General features: G+C 37.0%; 2 protein-coding genes across 14 annotated transcripts; one reads left to right on the top strand and one right to left on the bottom strand.

Moving 5' to 3' along the window:
* Positions 1 to 284: 284 nt before the first annotated feature.
* LOC144474004 (SEC14-like protein 2) lies at positions 285 to 13,138 on the top strand. 10 transcript variants are annotated; one of them, XM_078188419.1, is made up of 13 exons: positions 285 to 443; positions 1,101 to 1,327; positions 1,462 to 2,519; positions 2,605 to 3,701; positions 5,989 to 6,058; positions 7,557 to 7,600; positions 10,744 to 10,861; positions 11,082 to 11,291; positions 11,705 to 11,785; positions 11,884 to 12,083; positions 12,162 to 12,307; positions 12,407 to 12,558; positions 12,633 to 13,138. In XM_078188419.1, exons 4-13 carry the CDS (start codon positions 3,678 to 3,680, stop codon positions 12,740 to 12,742), a joined length of 1,155 nt encoding a protein of 384 aa, XP_078044545.1. In that variant the 5' UTR covers positions 285 to 443; positions 1,101 to 1,327; positions 1,462 to 2,519; positions 2,605 to 3,677; the 3' UTR covers positions 12,743 to 13,138. The 10 variants fall into 10 exon arrangements, with proteins under 10 accessions (XP_078044545.1, XP_078044544.1, XP_078044538.1 ...); XM_078188418.1 differs by having other exon boundaries at positions 1,462 to 3,701; XM_078188412.1 differs by lacking the exons at positions 1,462 to 2,519; positions 2,605 to 3,701.
* On the bottom strand, positions 13,030 to 15,146 carry LOC144474008 (thioredoxin domain-containing protein 17). Of its 4 annotated transcripts, none has more exons than XM_078188431.1 (4): positions 14,991 to 15,146; positions 13,680 to 13,954; positions 13,455 to 13,536; positions 13,030 to 13,370 (listed from the first exon to the last, which is right to left on the bottom strand). In XM_078188431.1, the coding sequence occupies exons 2-4, from the start codon at positions 13,819 to 13,821 to the stop codon at positions 13,214 to 13,216; spliced, it is 381 nt and encodes a 126-aa protein (XP_078044557.1). In that variant the 5' UTR covers positions 13,822 to 13,954; positions 14,991 to 15,146; the 3' UTR covers positions 13,030 to 13,213. The 4 variants fall into 4 exon arrangements, with proteins under 4 accessions (XP_078044557.1, XP_078044556.1, XP_078044554.1 ...); XM_078188430.1 differs by lacking the exon at positions 14,991 to 15,146 and adding an exon at positions 14,480 to 14,584; XM_078188428.1 differs by lacking the exon at positions 14,991 to 15,146 and adding an exon at positions 14,391 to 14,539.
* Positions 15,147 to 15,153: the final 7 nt, after the last annotated feature.

Genomic DNA, 15,153 nt, shown 5'->3' with positions numbered 1-15,153 from the left:
GTAAACTGGGAAGCAATGTCACGCCGCAGGTTTACTCACAAATTGGCGCGCATTTCGCGTTGTCCAATCCTACGCCGCATCGTTCCCAATGCATGCTGCATTCTGCAGAAGAAGAGGAACTCATCTGTGATGGAGTATGACACGTCAACCACGTGGTAGAAATAAGTTACACTGATCTTATACGCCACGGAACCCGATTGAACACGATCCACAAGATAGAGGTGATTTTTTTATTGATATCCACTCCCCTACAGTCGATACGCGGAGACGATCGTGCAAGTGGTGGGGTGGTCGCGGTAGCACGCAGTCGGCGGCATCGGAAACAGGAGCGGTGTTATTCTTTGGGCGCCGATCACCGCGACGCATTCATTTTTAGTGTAGGATTGGCCGGGGAACTGGAGCGCGGACACGGTCAACGCAAGAGACACCTGTTGCACCATAGAGTAAGCCGGCGGTCGTAACATTGCACATTTCGAGACTAACCGCCCCGTCGTAATTTTGATTTGTCGAGTGAAACGACAGGTTCGTTTGCTCGCGCAGCGAATACCGTGGTTTGTTTGCGATGTGAAGTAACCCTCACCGGTCTCGTCTCGAGTGAAAGAGGTCGCGCGAACAAGTTTGGGACCAGTCCGAATAGTACCGTCCTTGCGTTAGGTTGTGCATCGTAGTTTATTTTAGTTTTCATTATTTTCTTGTTCTAAATTCGTTTGGCGCACAGTGCTCGTACGTACATCGCATCTGTTATTATATATTATTTAAATTATGAATGACTAGTTACGTCGTTATGTGGTTTTTATTTATACGTAATATACAGATTTGATCGTGTCTATGCGCGCGCATCGCGTAGTAAATCGTTTCAACCTGTATCCATTTATCACTAAGCTTATGTGATTTATGTATAAAAAGTAGCTGGTTTATTTTCAATGTTTTGCTATCGAAGCCGATGATTTGAAACAATGGAATTTTGATACTTCGATATCACTGGTACTACAAATTAACGTCATTGTGCGATAATCTTATAGATACATGTAGAGGCGACGCAGTATCAATATTTTAATCGCGGTTTTATGCGATAATCATGCGTTCTAATTGCCTGCCAGCAGACTTGAAAACCAAGAACTGGAAAAGGAGAAGTTGCGCCGTACAGTGCAACGGTGTACGTCAATTTAAACGTTGCGGAACAGAGGAGCGAGTAACGACAAACAAGTGGCGCAAGTACGGATGAGGAATCGATAGATCGATTGAGTGTCGTGTGAACCGGCTATAGGAAGTGACCATGTCGAAGTCATTGAGGTTGGAGGACGACCAATTTTTCGCGTTAAAGAAGGTGAGCGTCATTTTATTATCCTAACTGTATGTATGCTGTTTAATTAAAAATAGATCGCGGTTTATAATTGAAATTGTATCACACATAATCGATTTAAAGCGAGAACATTTTGTATTCAATCAACATCATTTCAGGGCACTCTATCTAGACGTTGAAAAGTTGATTTGAGAGAGAAATAAAATTAAAAGCGAGGTTAAAAATTGTATTCACGATTACAGACAATGCTTCCTTCAGTACAATGTCTGCACTTTAGATACTACGTAAAAGAATGAGCTTAGCAACTGGAATGGTTGATGCGTCGAGGGGAGAGACCGGAAGACGTTTGAGTTCGATTGAAAACAAATAAAATGAATAGTTCATTGACTCGGCTAATATGTTTATATAGCTACATATTTCCTTTCTCGAAGATTTTACCAATCACTAGATGCACTGACAGATAGTTGTAGCTAATAGCAGATACTATTCCCAGAATCGAATCATTCCATTCCAGATATAAATTCCGTAGTTTCAAGAAACAGTCAGCGCAAGATCGCTTTACGTGTCAATCATTTAAAAACATTTTGAAAATAATTCGAATAAACTCGTAAACAATCATGTGGATCGATATGGTTCGTTACAAGAAAATAGCAATGTTTACTCAACCTCTTGTTCATCGTCCTTGCTATACCGAGGTCTCGGAAACAAGAAAACACCTTCGGAACTAGCAAAAATTCGTTTGTGTTTGTGAGACGAGCAAATTGGGTGGGGAACAAATTAAAAACTTCAGCTGTCACTGTTACGTTATGGATCTAAAACATATAGCATGGAAGATTCCGATTTACGTCAGTTTAATAAAAAAATGCAGATGACACTCTCGAGGCAATGGAGATGAGCTTTTCCGGTTGCTCTTTACAATCGAGACGACGTTACATCGATCGTATAAAAATGATTCACAATTTTTCAAATGTCACAAGCCATTTAATAGCACGTGCACTTAACGCATTAGACGTTGTTTCCGGGAAAGCGAATTGGAAGCGTCGAGCAGGATTTTTACAAAAACGGCACCTATAGTGTCTGTATTAACAGCCGTATTCCTGCCTCACTTGCATCAATGCTATTCTATCACAGTCGACGGATTTTTGTTCTCTTTAGGCGAGTAATGCTGGCGAGTTGTTAGCGGTAACGCGGATAAATCGACTATCTTGTGTAAGCGGTATGTACGTATTAATTATACGTTCGTTTGTTTACTACTATTTTAGTTAAATCGTGATTATAGTTTCACTTTAATGATCGGTTAGAGAGGAGGCCCGAGAGACTTCGACCATCTTTCCCAGGCGGCCGCGAACGATGATCCCAAAGGCAGCGGGATTTTTAAACGGCTTTCGTTGTCGGAGAACCGTGTGATTACCCGGAAGATTTCTCCCGTTGGTAATCACTTTATCATCACGTCGCAACGCCTTTCGTCGCGGTGATTTCTTCTTAGTAACCAACGTCCGATCCTGGTTCAACCGAGCCCGCGCTTTTTACCGGCACGCGATAGATAAGTCGAGTTTCTACGATGTTTTTTCTTGGCCGGCCATTGAAAGGGAACGGTTCCTGGGAGTAAAACGGCACTTTCTTTACCCTGTTGTACTACCACACGGGATACAGCTGAAGATTAACCGCGGTCGTTGGCACACATCGTAGATTTCGAACAGCAGTCGGCCGATGAGTATACGAATTGCGATGTATCTGTTATCTACAGTATAGATCAGCATTCTCCAACTTTTCAACCAGACATCACAACTGTTATAACCTATATAGAAGAAGTCGCTGCACAACTATTTTGCTTTCGATGTCCATAATCATTGAAGATACGATAGTTAGTATTAGACTTTGAGAAGTTGAATAATCACTTGATAATTAATGAATACAAAAATGTCAGTATGTTATTTTCAATCTATTTAAATGTCTAAATGTTGATGAAGTTAATGCTTCGAAGGGGCAAATCTACACACCAAGGCAAATCAAACGTGTCATGTAATATGTACGAACATGAACTGCGCGAGATACATTTTTTATTCTGCGTCTTTGTAAAGCCATTAGTTATTTACGAAGGTTGATTTTATGTTAATGAAAGTATAGTATTATGGAGAAAGTGCAGAGTTAATATACATAATTATCCCACATGTTGGCTATTTACACGAAACGGTTGCCTTTACTAAACGGCTATGTAAAATTGTAAAATATTTTTAATTTTCCTTTTCTTTCATTTAGTTAATTTTTTATAGAACACGGAGAATGGAGTAATTCAAAAATATGACCGAGCTATTCGAGCAGCTTGCTCTACGTTAGAAGCTACGATAAAAACATTACTCGGGAGGAAAAAAAAATGATACCTGTCTGGTGGAAAAAGGTAATTTGAAGATGACAGTGTACCATTCCGGCGACTATCATACGATGTGTCTTAATCGGAGATTATAATTTGCTTAGCAAGCAATCGAACGTTTTCGAACGAAAACATTCCGTTCCAAAAAAATAAATGAGCGTGACACAATCTCTGACATGCAGATTTTCAGTATACTTAACACATCGAAGAGTTCAGTAGTTCCTAGGAATACTGTTAACCTCTCGAAATAATGAACGACGACTAAATTCCGAATTGGGTCAGAGATTAACCCGTTGACCTGCGCACGCATTTTCCGCTTCAAGATATCATTCGTCGCTTTTCGTACCATGTGTTCCATTCACGCAATTATCTATTCGCGTCACTGAACAATTTTTCACCGTTGTTGATCACTTTATCAGACACCAGCAATCATAGTAAATATTATTTCTTCACTGCTATAATACACGTATAGATCTCGTATATGTATACATAGTTCCATTAAGTACAATGTTTGAAATGGACATTCCAAGGAATCGTTTTGCTTCCCTAGGTTTTTCTAAAGATCCGTGGAATAAGAACACCGTCGAGCCATACGCTTAGTAATTACTGCAATTACCGCGAGTCCTGCGAAGATACAAGTCAGTCACAAGTCGCGAGAAGACACAAGCTGGCCGTGTCCAGCATGGCGTCGTGCTGATTTTTAAAGAAATAGAACCGGTTCGACACATGCCGTACGATCTTCTCACCTTTGCGTTTTCCACACGATTCTTTTATATCACTGAGTTGTTTTTCCTGTCCTGATTCGCGTAAAACAATCTTGCGAAAGAATCGACTGATGAATTCAGTTTTCTCTTCACCTGTTATTTTTCTTGGCTACTTATTTTTCCGCTGCTTAATAATTGCGGACACGGTATCCAAGCGCCGCGGTATAACATTAAACCATGCCTTTCGGGTGTCTGCAACCGGGTCGGTATGACCTGGCGGAAAATTCGCGTGAAAGTAAACGCAGGTGGATTTTGTAAACGTCACGAAACCCGTGTTTTTCTTTCGGATCGTTGGGTCTACGCTGAAGAACGGTTTGGCCTCGGTGTTAGCGCCGGCAAAGAAGCGTTGCACGTCCTCTGTGTTTGCAAATTGTGCAATGCGAGAAACATTGCACCCGAATCACGTCTGTAACTGTACCGTCATCGCTTGGGCGCAAGCAAGTATGTAAGTACTTACGATGCACTACGAATACCGCGGCTGCGAGCATTTGCATCAGTTGTTGGTACAGAGGGAAAAGTTAAACATAACGATTAGACAAAGTCTGCAGAGCACGTTTGCGGCCTATTGGTCTAGCTAGACAGTGAATCTTTATACAAAATAAGAATCTTCCTCGGAGATTATGTAAAATCAGAAGTTACATATAAAAAGTATTTCTTCTTTTAACAATGACAATACAGTGAACGTAAGAGCGTCTTTAAATTCTTCTTGTGTTTTCATCGATCTGTATTTCGTTGACCCATTTTTTTCTACACATCCGTAGTTTAGTTATCTACCAAAGAATTCCGAGTCACTATAAGTTGTCTCTAAAAACAGCATTCTGAGAATTACTTACAAAAGTTAGCTCGACTGGCTTCTTTTTGTTGAGGCCGATTATCTTCGACCAAGGAACAATGAAGCTTATCTGATACAAATTCATTTTCCAACGATTCGTCACCAAGTATAAGAACGTCACGTATTTTTAACACTTGCTTTGCGAATACGAACAACCAACGATGAGTTGCATTCGACGTCCTTCTTCAAGAAAGATGGAGAATAACAGAATGCAACCTTTGGCAAAATATTCAAAATGACTCTTACCTTTTTATCGGACACGAAAGAACAACACGTGCCTGACAAAGCATTCGAACAGTTTCCAACACATAGAACTTCGATCAGCGGGATTTTATATCTGAATTATTTAGCGCACAGTATACATTGTACGTGTAAGTAATGCGTATAAGTTATTATACAACTCAGTCAGGATTAGTTTAGCAATGTGTGTTATTTCAATACATATATCTAGCTGGTTAATTCTAACAATGAATACAGACATTGTCAAAAATGTTCCGAACTTTAATATTCTCTTTCTGTACACTATACAATCAAACATACGGCAAATTTTTATCTAGATTTTGTTACCAAGGTTCTATTTTACCCTAATCCTTCTTCTGAATCCTAATGACTCTTTCTATACTCTATCAAAGTAAACATATATTCGAGTAATAGGTAACAAACAATGGACTTGTTCACTGGAATAACTTTCGCCAGTAATGCGAATTTTTGGTTTCAGTTTAGGCGGTTGGTGGAGGACATTTTGCAGCCGCATCACGACGATTACTTTCTAGTGCGCTGGCTACGAGGTACGACCGCTTAACATTCGTTTATCGCAATAGTTTATACAATTGCCTAATAAAGAGCTCGCGTTAAACGCGTGACCGATTGTCGAGGATCGTTCATCGAAGCATTCACCCTCGCTGATCTGCTTTGATTGTTTCTCATTGCGGATGCGTTATCAGGTTTCCGTCTTTAAAAAAAATTAAACAATAAGCAGATCACACCGTGGAATGACCGATTAATACGAGCGTTGCCCGTTGATGGGTTGCACAGCGATCTCATACCCAATGTTCAAAGATCAACTACAGAAGTAGAGGCCAACATAATTAATCAGAGGAGTTGTGGAACCGATATCCTTTTAAATCTGAATGCCTACCGTGCTTAACGTTTGATACCCACCGAATGAAAAGACATCTCTGAACTCGTTACGTAACAATGCACAGTGTTTTCTCGATCTACACTGCTGATCAAAAGTGGATCGAGTCATTTATGTGTTTCCTACTGCAACTGAACTACACTGTATTATAGTTACTTTTATGATGTTGTTTTAGATGGTCGAGGTGCTGCTGTATTCAGTTCTGTAATAAGGAATAGTTTATAGAAATAACGGGTACGATATTATTAGATTATCTTATGCATTTATGATAAAAATGCGTAACTGATATTTAAAACGATGAAAATATTAAACGAACTGAAGAAGTAGAGAAAGAAATTTCTGTCGAACTCGCTTTTGTTGATATTGCCGAAAATAATGTTTATTTTGCATAAAGATTCGCAATCTTATTATTGTATAGAAACAACAGAAGAGAACAGATTTCGTAGAACTAATTAATAGACTGCGGATCTAACAAGAAAGGTTACTTTCCTTTAGTTCTAATTCCTGTAAAACCGTGTATAAAGATGAGAGTTTACATGAAGATTCACACTCTAACAATTAATATTATGAACCTCAACATTTTCGATGTTTATTTTATGAGGCCGGCTCTGATTTTATTCAATTATCATGATAATTTTCATTTATGAGCAATACGTGTCACTTCTACACGGAGTGTATATGCCAAATAAAGTTGCGTAAAATTAAGGTAAACAATAAACGAAACAAGTGTAATTCGGGTGGATAATGATTGCAGACACATTACGTAATGTCGAAAAACCTGTATAGCAGAAATAAACCAACTTCACTGCTCGAAATCGTTTCCATTCCATAATCCGAAGCGTAAGTGATCCACATGTTGCCGTTCGATGCATTTATCTTCATTGACATCTAATAGGCCGGCTTCGATAGAAAGGTGGTCTAGACTGAATGAGGAACACTTTGCCAATTAAGTGTCATTAAATCGAGCAAAATCAGACCTTCCTTCCGTTATCGAAAGATTTCATATACTAATCGAACGGACAATAGTTTATCGATCTTATCGGGTAATCCGCTGCGGTTATCTTGTAATTAAAGTTCTTTCGTTTGAATTAACATGTCTCGGTAAACAAAGTGACGGCTTGATTTTTATAGAAATCTATTTGTTTCAGCTCGGAAATGGGACGTCGCCGCCGCAGAGAAGATGCTACGGGACGTAAGTACGTTTGCCGAATGCATGATTTTCTCGTCTCAATGCTTCGTTTTATAACAATCGCGCATGAAAGCAGTGTCTATTATGTACACGGTTAAACGGCAAAGCAAACCTCCGATTCCGTACAATGAGCTCCGCTTTCGAAAAAATCTTGGGCAATACACCGATAAGGAAGCGCTTAGCATGCAACGCACGGTGTTTGATCTACAGAACAAAAGACAAAAATTCGAGGAGTAAGATTTAAAAAGTCTCTAAAAATTGTAATGCGTAAAACAATCAAAAATTTTTCCAAGTGTACCAATTTCTTGTTCAAATTTCAATTTAAAGCTTAATGCAAACAGTTAATGCATTTCTTCAATCACGTTTCGCTGACACCATCTTTGATATTTTAATTTGGTTTTTATAAGTTGAGTTTGCTACTAAAAAGTCTTAAAAACTTAATAAACAATTTTATGAAACTATTTATTTGAGTAAACATGTTTTACATTTTCCTATATAAAGGTTATGTCAAGGTCTCAATTTTTCAAACACCAACAAGAAATTAACAAACAAATTGATCGAATAAAAGTTTCTCACCCATTATGAGACAACAAATTGCAAAAATAAAAGTGATAGAAAACTTCTTATTTCAAACTTTCAGTACATGAATTAATAAATCTTCATATACTTCTTAAAAATGTATTGGTAATCATAAATCGAAAATTACTTCATAAAGATATTAATTTTGTTTCAAACTTGTTGAATTTCAACAAATAAGTTGAATGCAAAAATCAATTAAATGGATGGTTTATTTATTTACCACCGAATATGTTTAAGATGTGAAGACATGCGATGGTTTATTGAATCTCTTCTGATCGTTATTGTTTTTATTGAATTGATTCGTGTTAGTTACCTGAAATATCTCAAATAGAAAGGACGTAATTTATACCTTTCTTTAAATAATAAAAGTTCTAATAGTGTTTAATAATTAATTATTCTCATAATCAATTTATAATTCTAATAAAACTATATACAACTCTATATCAACCACTGCGCAACGCAACGAATGAGGTCTCGTTTTTTTCAAATCAGTTGTGTAATCTCATCACCTAAGAGCTAAGCCAGTCGAAGTCACAAGAACTAACAAAAATAACGAAAAATGGAAATGATATTTCAGTCTGAGCACTTCCTCGTTCTACAATTTCATTGGTGGGAAGTAGTTTTCGTCGCGTGAAAAAGCGATTGATTACGAACCGCTATACGTAAGCATGTTTTGCTTGATCTGCGAGATACACGGAGCTGCTCCAAAGCTAATAATTTGCGAATAGGTAGCACCGAAAGAGAAGGCCAATGCAGAATTGTTGCAACAGCACAGAACTTTCGTGAAAGGCTGCGTGTTTTCTTAGCCAAGGATCCTTGTCTTGGAACGTACGTCTACAGACGTAATTGCCGAGGAGTTGCATGTCCGAAGCGTTAGACTATTACGTTGATCAGTCATCAAGCTTTCCCGCCGCGCTTCGTGTATACGAGCGACCGAGAAAGTCCTGTGGAACACGTTTCTCGTCCCGGTATTAATCGTTCTTTGAAATTTCGCTAGGATTACCAGTGCATCGGCGACGAAGTCAATCGTAAAACGCTCGATTCCATAACTACGAACTAGACGTGAGAATAGAGACTCTTGTCGCGTCAATTATCAATCAATCACGAAAGTTTTGCGAAATGCAAGCAATTAATCAAATAAAACAAAAATTCTGTATAAACGGTACTTGTACTCTTTATTATTCATACACGCGATGCATATCTAAATAAATTTACATACCATGCCATCTATTATATAAAACAATTAAGATTTAATCTAGCAGCTTAATTGAGAAACAGTTATTATCCGGATACTCGGGTTTTCCTAGTTGCATTCCTGGTTTATTATGCCATATTGACCATTTTCACTGTGAAGATGTTAAGTACGAGATTATACACGTGTGTGGTGATGATAGCGAATTTGACAGAAATGTTGGGCAATCTTTACGATTACACAGTTGACAATTTAAGCTAAAATGTAAAATTGGTGAATGGAATTTTACCTTACCTCGAGGAACTTCGTGCGCTTACCTCGATGTATGCTAATTAATGATCAGCATGAATATTAATCTCATGGTTTCGATAACGTCAAACGTACTTTTATTTTCATTCTAAACGGAACCAGCAAAACAAAAGCGAAACGAAGCTCAAGATTACTGGGTTGTTTATTTAATTTCTGGCAACGGAAAAAGGAAATTTGACGGCAGCGTCGTAATTGGCTCTCAAATCAGTAAAATAACGTATTTTTCACAGCCATGAAAGACTGCAGATTGTAAAAACAGACGCTGAAGACAGCATTCAATTTACACCGTGGTTCGAAAAGCTACGGAGAGAGTAAATCGAATTGTTTATGCTGCAGACGTTGCAGCGGCTTATTGTTTGTCAATTACCGAGCCTACCTTTCGGCTCGAGGCGACGAGGCCATCCAGCGGTTGAAAAATGAAAATTATGTTCTTCCGGTAAAGAACGAAGTTTCTCTAGAAATGTATTGAATCTTTGTGTTTCTTAACAAGCCGACTCGTTACGCAATGTTTAAACGTATAATAGCCCGTTCCAACTTTTTCGATTGTTAACGTTGCGCAATTACAGTTTTTAGAACTCTGCGATCATTTTCGTCGTGAAAATTGAAACAATTCAGCAGGCAACTAGGCACGCAGAAATTAAGCGCATTGCGGAACAGAAAATCCGATATTCGGTAACCGTTCCAGTAGTGTTACCAAGTATCGTATCCCATGTTCGCCAATTTCGATGATTCACGAACCGTGGAAAAAATATGGAGGATTTCGACCAGACCGGCCACGCGAGACGATCGTTGACAATAACACTTTCTTGACCGACAGAATCCCGGATATTGCAAGGGAATCTGTTGCAACCGCGTTCCCCTTCTCTTCGAAACGCAATGCGAGCATTAAATTTCACAACCTGGTGGATTATCTTTCCTGATCATACTAGACACGAATTATCTAACAAAATATGCTCTCGTAGATGAGAAAGAAACAATAGTTCTAAACCTCAACTAACCGGTTGAATGCACCTAACTGAGGATCTGCGAGGGTGTTACAGATTTTTAATCATTTTCTGTGCAACAGTCTATAGAATGGCGGAAACAGTGGGATGTGGAGAAATTGTCAGAGTGGGATCCACCGCAAATCCTGGAGGACTATCTGCCCCATGGTTGCAGTGGCTTCGATAAAGATGGTGCACCAGGTACCATTCAAAACGATTAATATAATCAGACTGTGGATAGTTTTGTGCACATATTAAATTGTGTAGTTTAACTTATAGAAATCGAAATTAAAAATGAAAATCAATTGATTCTATTGACTATTAGATTAAGCTTCAAATAAAGTAGAAATTTCATAAAATCCTCAGTCTTCTGATAAAAAATAATAAACAAAGATTATGTTCGCAATGTTGAAATTTCCAGTGATTGTTGTGTATTTCGATGCGCTTGACTTGTACGGAATATTGCATGTAATCACGCGAAGAGACATGATCAAAGTCACTATCAAATATTTGGAGAAATATCTGAAACTATGTCAGGAGCAGATGCAGAAGCATGGGCCCGCAGCCGGACAAGTTGCTGTCATCTTCGATATGCAGGGATTCAATTTGAGGCAATACCTCTGGCGACCAGGTGAAATTATAATTAATCATGCTATCAAGCGTTTCCTAAAACCTTTCGAATCTTAGTTACGAAACAGGTATTTCTGGAAACAGTATCTTTCTCTAGTCTATAAAAATTGAACTATAAAAGAGTATGAAATAATTATATAAGATGAGGAACGATATTTTCTACGAAATCATGATCATTCGAGGAATTACCCAATGCTAGGGTTTCATAGTCATGTTAATAATCCTTTCACGTTTGTGTTTTTAAGTAGATTTAACTCTGTAGCTCCAAAATAAATTTAAAGTTATGTAAAATCACCAATTATCTGGATAAGACCAAATTCGAAATTCTTTAAATATTTCTATACTCGGAAGTAAGATAATCACAAGAAAAGCATATGATTATAGTTAATAACGTGTACACTTTTTGCTTTTCAGCTGGAGAAGTGGTCATCACATTGTTGCAAATGTATGAAGCTAATTATCCTGAGATATTGAAGACTTGTTATATCATCAATGGTATGTTGGAATGTAGTTGGAATGTACTTTACAGAGCAAATGTTTGACCTTGTATCGATACTGAATGGATGCAAATGTTAATTTCATTTTGGTTGTAGCTCCCAAAGTATTCGCGTTCGCATTCTCGGTGGCGAAGAAATTCATGAACGAGTACACTCTGTCAAAAATTCAGATATTTAAAGCCGATCCTCCGAAATGGCAAGCAGCGATATTCAGCAATATAGAGAGGGACCAAGTGCCAGCTTTCTTTGGGGGCACTCTAAAGGATCCAGATGGTAACCCGAAACTTGGTACAAAGGTACAACAATTTACCGAATTTTCTTGAAGAGAATGTGTCTACTAAAAATTGATTGACGATAATTTAAACCTTTTTCAGATTCGTTTGGGTGGTAAAGTACCAAAAGATATGTACGTAAACAACATAGAAAAAGATAGGCAAACTGACTATACAACAGTAACGATACGGAAAGGTGGGAAACTGGAGCTTGATATGCACGCATCAGAAATGGGATCCTTGCTGAGGTATTCTAGAAGTAACAACAGAATTAATAAGAAATATTCGTACAACTTGTACGGTTGAAGTGGAGAAAATTTTTACAGTTGAAAATTGTCTATTTCTAGCTGGGAATTTCGATCTGATGACCACGATATTAAATTTGGTATCCTGAAGAAGGACACTGATGGGTCAAAGAAGGAAATTGTACCAATTCGACGAGTAGCTGCTCATCAGTTAGATGAGATTGGAATCCTTACTTGTGAAGTACCTGCCACCTGTAGGTTTACTTTCTTCTAATCGATTAATATATAAATTCTAGTAATAATACATCAGTGATTGTATTTGTTTTAGATTCCATTGTTTTCGATAACAGTTATAGCCTTCTGAGGAATAAGAAAATTCATTATTCTGTGCGGGTGATACCGCCGACAGAATCACAAGAAGTAACACAGACTTCATGATTAACTGGGATCAGGAACGAATAATTTAAAGAAGAACATTCCCTAAAGAATTGTTAGTACATGATAAAAAACAATGGTCTAACAATTTCACTTTTTTAAAATAATACTATTATTTAAGTAGTAAAATATATATTTCTGTTATACAAAAGAATTTTACAAATTTTATACGAATAACTTATTTGCTCATTTTTTAAGACTACTTTTTTATGTATTGTTTCTTTCCATTTTGTAATTGTATTAAAGGTTTACTTTTTTTACTGGTTGTAAATGTTATTATACTACAAATGTAGAGTGTTTATACATGCTTTATTATCAAGTTTATACTATTTATATAAAAAAAGGATAGGAAATCCTATCAAGGGTATATAACAATAAAAAAACATTTTCAACTTTGGATATGGTATTGATCTTTGGGAACTTACATGTCTGCTTTCCCTGAACTTCATTAATGCAGCAAGGCTGTACTATTGCTTAGTCATCTGTATCGGTAAGTAACATTTCAATAAGGTCAGCTTCCAGACACTGATCACCCTCTAGACGTTTCTGTGTACCCCATCTTTCCAGTGTTGGTAGTACTTTCAACTTCGTGGTTGGATTTGTTCGGAATGGACAATTCATATCTTTCCAACTGAAATGAAAATAGCATTCCATTTCATTCATTCGTATCTGTTTGACAAACAATATCATTTATTTAAATAACAGTGTGACTTACAATGCTCGATCTCCAACTTCTACAGTAACTAAATGTACAGTTTCTGGAGCTGTTTTGAATCCTTCTTCTATGAAAGGTGCCGCTATAACAGGAATAAAATATGTTGAGTTATTAATATAGATAGAAAGCGATATAACAAAAGCACTTAATTTATGAGGATTATTTTATTTCATTTACTTAGGTTACGTAAATATGAAGCAAATTACTGCATTTCAATATTGATACCTTCAACGCAATCAGAACACCAACTTTTCCCATCAGGAAGTTTTGTACCACTATAAAGCACATAAACGAGTTCAGAGGGTTTGAATTTTTCCATAAATACAAAAAAGTTTTCGTATCCTTGTACACTGTGACGCATAACCATTTTTCGTTTCTTTTTTTTCTGGTATATAATGCAGTTTCAAACCTGACTTCTCGTTCTTGTATAAAAGCTTCTTATCAGCATTCAAATGCCGACAGCCTCCTTGTATGTAAGGTATTTTCGATTGATAATAACCCTGTTGATAAGAGAACACTTTAAAAATTTATCGAGCTCCATATAATTGATACCGGCTCGATCGCTATACCATTGACATGAAGCTTAAAATTTTATTTAGCAAAAATAAATGCGACCTTGCATGTACCTTTTATATTAACATATGCCACTTTAAATGTTTGATGGTGATTTTTATTACATTTTAAAAAAGGGTACATTAAAACGACATTCATAATGGCAAAGGTTAAAGAGTTAGGATACTGATAAACTTTTTACGGCAATTTTTATCTTTGCTTGAACGCCAATTTAAATCTTCAAAAATGAAATACAAAGAGATCAAACTTCGGAAGCAACCAAATGATTGGAAACATAATACAAATTATAGTACGCGATGATTGACTTTAAATTTTTAAAACATTTTCTGTAAATAGCATTTTTCAAATTAGTTTTGTACTTACAAGATTTGTTCAGTTCTGTTTATTTAGGTTTTATTTACTGATATTACTTAGGTTTCTTAAACTGTTACAATTTCCATAGGGAAACTTACTTTTGTTTATGTTCCACAATATCCTAATCCCTTAAAATAAATCTCTGAATCTTCATGCATTCGTAACATACAAAGTGATTATTTTATTTTTATCTTAATAGGACCTTGGACGAAGGAAATCAATTTCTATTTAAATGCTTCTCAACTCTATATAAAAGTTCATTTACGTAGCCAACCTTAATTCCAACATAAACGTGTGCATTAACCGGTAATAACATCATTAATTTCCGAGAAACGATTGACGTTCTAGTGAATAATTTTAACGACGTCAGAGTTATTGTCATTTTTTTCATTAGTGCAGCTATTAGAGATGAGATCAAGTTTATGTACTATACACATAGCTTCAAATCTGACTAAAAAGAATATCAACACTTAAACAGATCCAAATTTAGACAAAATAGTATTACAATTGTGCTTTCTAAGTTGTGCCATTCTTGTTACGAATAGTGCGATAATGAACTTATATTTTATTCTTGAGATGCATGTATGAAAACATGTAATTCAAACGAACCGCGGAATCGAGACATAAGCTGCAAACTTGGCAATAGCGCTTGGTTGTTCCGTGGTTGTCGATTCTTCGTTGATTTTCAATTGGTGGAGACAGCGTACCCTCCCACTCCGATGACCTCGCGATGACGATAGTATACGACCAATCAGAGTGTACACGAGGCGAG

Source organism: Augochlora pura, chromosome 8, assembly GCF_028453695.1.
Source record: "Augochlora pura isolate Apur16 chromosome 8, APUR_v2.2.1, whole genome shotgun sequence".
Classification (NCBI taxonomy): Eukaryota; Metazoa; Arthropoda; class Insecta; order Hymenoptera; family Halictidae; genus Augochlora; species Augochlora pura.
Note: the sequence above shows the minus strand (reverse complement) of the source record. Positions and strands in the feature narration are given on the sequence as shown.

Excerpts from the sequence above, each read along its gene's own strand:
- LOC144474004 (XM_078188412.1), top strand. The coding sequence starts at position 1,277 with ATGTCGAAGTCATTGAGGTTGGAGGACGACCAATTTTTCGCGTTAAAG. Across the intron at positions 1,328-5,988 it reads AATTTTTCGCGTTAAAGAAG|TTTAGGCGGTTGGTGGAGGA; the intron begins GTGAGCGTCATT and ends TTTTGGTTTCAG. Across the intron at positions 7,601-10,743 it reads CAGAGAAGATGCTACGGGAC|TCTATAGAATGGCGGAAACA; the intron begins GTAAGTACGTTT and ends TCTGTGCAACAG.
- LOC144474008 (XM_078188431.1), bottom strand. The coding sequence starts at position 13,821 with ATGGTTATGCGTCACAGTGTACAAGGATACGAAAACTTTTTTGTATTT. Across the intron at positions 13,537-13,679 it reads GTGTTCTGATTGCGTTGAAG|CGGCACCTTTCATAGAAGAA; the intron begins GTATCAATATTG and ends TTCCTGTTATAG. Across the intron at positions 13,371-13,454 it reads GAAGTTGGAGATCGAGCATT|TTGGAAAGATATGAATTGTC; the intron begins GTAAGTCACACT and ends TTTTCATTTCAG.